This window comes from Parus major, unplaced genomic scaffold (genome assembly GCF_001522545.3).
Source record: "Parus major isolate Abel unplaced genomic scaffold, Parus_major1.1 Scaffold220, whole genome shotgun sequence".
NCBI lineage: Eukaryota > Metazoa > Chordata > Aves > Passeriformes > Paridae > Parus > Parus major.
This window is the reverse complement of record NW_015379263.1, coordinates 200,744-204,946: the sequence shown is the minus strand read 5'-3', so window position 1 is coordinate 204,946 and position 4,203 is coordinate 200,744. Positions and strand designations below refer to the sequence as shown.

Here is a 4,203-nt window from a genome sequence, read left to right as displayed (position 1 = left end):
GCCCCCCGGCCTCGGGCACTCACAGCAGCCGGCAGCGAGGGTCTCGTCGGCCCCGTCCGCGCAGTCCTTGTCCCCGTCACAGAGCCAGCGCTCCGGCACGCACACGTAGGTGCCCGGGCACTGGAAGGATCCGGAGCTGCAGGTGGTCAGCCCTGGGGAAGGGAGGAGCAGGATGGAGCCCGGTCACCCCGCCCTGGGGAGCCCCAGGATACAGAGCCCAGGTGAGACCACGGGAGAAGGGATGGGAACACGGATGCAGGAACACGGTGATGGAGCGGGCAGAGATGGGGAGAAGGGCTGGAGCAGACTCACGGCAGCGACTGTCCTCGTCAGAGCCATCCCCACAGTCATCAGCACCATCACACACCCACAGCTTGGAGATGCAGCGGTGGTTGTTGCACTCGAACTGCACAGGGTAGCAGAACTTGTCTGGGAGAGAGGGAGAGGAGGAGATGGGGGTCAGAGCGAGGTGATAAGGAGAGAAGACACCAGCAGAGCTGGGCCAGGCTGGGCCAGGCTCCAGGAGCCCAGGGGGGTGTTGGGGGTACTGCTCGTGGTCCCACAGGCCTGGTGTGGGACTCCCTGCTCCTGGACCTGGGGAAGATCCCCAGCCCCTGAGCACTGTCTGGGGCTTGTTCCAGGAGGTTAGAACTAAAAATGGAACTGAAAGGAGCCATAACTGGTCCCATTATGGGTGACAGACACTTGTGCATGTGCTGAGCAAACCAGCACACGAGGACGTTTATACTGGCACAGCTAAAAGCCCAAGAGTGTGGAGTAAAACCACGGAGGGGGAATAATCTGGGTCTGTCCTTGGCAAATGGATGTCAGGGAGAGAAGAGGGTCCTGCCCAGCCTCCAGCACCGCCCCGTGCCCTGGCCCAAATCCTGAGTGTGCCCACCCTGCCGCTCACTGCACTGGGTCTCATCTTCGCCATTCTCGCAGTCGTCCTCCTTGTCACAGGTCCAGGTCATGGGGATGCACCTCCCGCTCGGGCAGGCAAAGTAGTTGGACGGACATTTGGGCTTCCTCCCACCTACTTTGTGATGGAAACATCAGTGAGGATGAAAGCACGGCCACCTCCTGCCTGCTCCCAGCCCAGAACTGAAGAATTCTTCCCCAAAACCCCCCTGAGGTCCCACATCCCAGACCCCTGCAGCACCATCTGTGCTGGAGCCACACGGGCCGAGGACAGGAGTCCCAAACAGAGCCTCCACAGCCCAAACAGACCCCAAAGGGGCATCCCTGCCCCCAGACCCCCTCTGCCCTGCCACTCTCACCGGGGCAGTTGCGCTCGTCCGAGTAATCTCCGCAGTCGTTGGCGCCGTCGCACACCCAGCTGGGCGCGTAGCACAGGGACGTGTGCTCGCACTTCTGGAACGTGGTGCCCTTCACCCCCAGCTTGAAGTAGCTGCTGCAGTCGGTGGCAGCTGGGAGGAATCGCAGCAGGAGCCCCGGTGACACAGCAGGAACCACAGCAGAAGCCCCCTGGTCTGGCTGTGGCACCGAGCCCTCCCCTGCTGCCGGAGCCCACCACACCCCCCACACCCCCAGATGTGCCCCCCACGTGCCCCACACATGGCCAGAGCTGCAGGGATCCCTTGGGTGGTGGGTGCTGTGTACGGCACAGGGGGGCTGCAGGGGTGGGCTGGGGCTGCCTCATCCCGGGGCTGCAGGACAGGAGCAGGACCTTCCTCCCCCCTGATCCAGCCCAAATCCCAAAACCCAGATCCCCGCTGCCAGCACCAAGAACAGGAGCATCTCCAGAGCTGAGGAGGGGCTGGGGGCAGCAGCTGGGCACTCACTGCAGTTCATTTCGTCCGATGCATCCTCGCAGTCGATGAACTGGTTGCAGCGGCTGGAATTCCCGATGCAGGTCCCGTCCCGGCAGCGGAACTCGGTGGCGGCACAGCTGGTTTCTGCCAGGGGGAAGAAGCCCCCGCAGTCCATGAGGCAGGGTCCACACCCACCCCATGGTACCACTGTGGATGGGCAGCCACACCCCCACACTGCCCAGAGTGCTCCCAGACCCGATCCCTGCCCAGATGAGACCCGGTGCCTCCTGGCTCACACTCTGGCAGCCTGAGCCCCTCTCCCTGGCACAACCAGACCTGGACAGGACTCTGATAATTTCCCCACAGTTCCCCTGTCAGTTTGGAACCGAGCAGACCCATCCTGCAGCCCTGAGGGGGTTGTGCCTTTCCTGGGAGCCATGAGGAGCAGTGACACCACACCCCGTGCCCTTCCTGGCTGTCAAACCACTCTCGCTGGGAAGCTCTGGGTGCTGCGTGCCCGTGCCCAGGAGTTTTTCCTCTCAGCTGTCACTCTGTGAGCTCTACAAAGCAGCACAAGCTTGACCTTGACTCTCAGTTAAGCCCTGGCTCTGCTCTGCTCCTGTCAAGCTGACGCTAAGTCCCTCCTGGAGCCGCTGTCCCTGTCCCAGGCAGCTGACGGAGCCCTGGCAGGGGCTGGCCGGGTGCCAGGCAGACACTCACTGTTACAGGGCACCTCGTCCGAGTTGTCCCCGCAGTTGTCCACGCCGTCACACCAGTAGCGACTGGCGACGCAGCGCCCGTTCATGCAGTGCAGGTACCCCTTCTTGCACTTGCGGCTGCCTGCCGGGGAGGAAGAGGAGGAAGACGAAGAGGAGGAGGTGAGTAGAAGGAGGGCAAGCACCCCTGAGGGTCTCGGACCCTTGGGGACCTTTCAGCAGGGGAAGAAACCACAGAGCAGGATCTGGGAAGCGGCTCCCTGGTGCAGAAGGATGAGGGGCGGTGTCTGAGGGTGCTGCAGACCCCACTGGCTCAGCTCCAGGTGTCCTGCTCTCCAGTCTGTCCCCAACACTGCAAAAGGTCCAGAGACCTCAAAGCCTGGCTGGGTGCAGCTCTGGGAGGGCAGGAGGGACTGCGAGCACGTGAGGGATGGAAGGACACCCTGGAGTCCTGGTTCCCTTTGCTGAGCAGCCCTGGCAGTGTCCAAAGCCAGGCTGGACAGCGCTTGGAGCAACCTGGGCTAGTGGAAGGTGTCCCTGCCCACTTCAGGACGTGAAATGAGATGAGCTTTAAGGTCCATCCCAAGCCAAACCATTCCATTATTCCACGAACACAGGAAAAAGGATTGATCTACTGGAGCGCCGTGAACCCTGCCTTTGTCAACTTCCATCCCCTTAAGATTTTACCTCCATCCTCTTTAAGTTTTAATGTCAAATTTGAAGAGGTTCTAGGACTAATTAACGAGAGACAGACCTTGCAAGGCTGTGGGGAGGCACCTGCCTCGTGGGGTTGCCTTAAAGAGGAAGCCCCTGAGTTTGGTCCCTTCCAACCCAAAGCGTTCCACGATTGTCTGAGTGGAGCTGGCAGCTGGGGCAGGGTGTCTGGGGGTGCTGGGGTGCGTGTGTGGGTGAGCAAGGCAGCAAGAGGAGGAACCTTACTGCAGTAGGACTGCTTCTCGTCCGACTTGTCCTTGCAGTGCACGACGCCGTCGCAGGTGCGGCTGAAGTCGATGCAGTCGCCGTTCCCGCACTCAAACTCGTCCACGTTGCAGGTGGAATTCACAGCTGGACACAGCACGGGAATGTCAGCTCTGCCAGGCTGAGATCAGCCTCACCCCTTCCTTTCCTCACCCCCCTCACCTTTGCAGGTCAGATCCTCCTGCAGGACCCGCTCCCCGCGGCAGGAGCAGTTGACGTGGCCCTTGGGGGTGAGCAAACACAGGTCCTGGCAGCCGCCGTTGTTCACCCGGCATGGGGACAGCTCGCCTAGGACAGAGGGACAGCGGTCACACCAGGGATGGACACAGCAGCCCCTGCTCCTCGTCCTCCCTGATGGGCCAAAAAGTAGGGATCCCTCTCCAGGCTCTTCCCATGGGGCTCTGGAGGGTGTAGGGGGCTGGAGGCACCCGATCCCCCCAGATTTCACAAGGAGATGCCCTGGGAAGAGCAGGGACAGGGGAAATCCTCTCTGTCATCAGCCTGCACTGGGTTTGGAGATGGACAACTCTGGTGTGAGAGCCACGAGGGAGCAACATGCTGGGAAGGACAATGGGATGATTCCCAAAGGGCCAGGAAGGACAGGGGGATGGATTCCCAAAGGGCCAGAATGGACAGAGAGGTGACTTCCCAAAGAGCCACAAAAGGATGGTGGGATGGGCTCCAAAAGACTGGGAAGGATGGTGGGATGGATTCCAAAAGGCTGGGAAGGACAG

The 4,203-nt window shown here is 61.3% G+C and overlaps 1 protein-coding gene across 1 annotated transcript in view; it reads right to left on the bottom strand.

The window, feature by feature from the left end:
- LRP1 (LDL receptor related protein 1) overlaps positions 1-4,203 on the bottom strand; it is a 100,162-nt gene that overhangs the window by 21,915 nt on the left and 74,044 nt on the right. Inside the window, exons 45-52 of the mRNA XM_033511439.1 lie at positions 3,632-3,757; positions 3,431-3,556; positions 2,496-2,615; positions 1,806-1,919; positions 1,281-1,430; positions 902-1,036; positions 313-429; positions 3-152 (exon numbers count right to left, since the gene is read on the bottom strand). Coding sequence (XP_033367330.1) covers positions 3-152; positions 313-429; positions 902-1,036; positions 1,281-1,430; positions 1,806-1,919; positions 2,496-2,615; positions 3,431-3,556; positions 3,632-3,757 — 1,038 coding nt within the window. The remainder of the gene's footprint in view (positions 1-2; positions 153-312; positions 430-901; positions 1,037-1,280; positions 1,431-1,805; positions 1,920-2,495; positions 2,616-3,430; positions 3,557-3,631; positions 3,758-4,203) is intronic.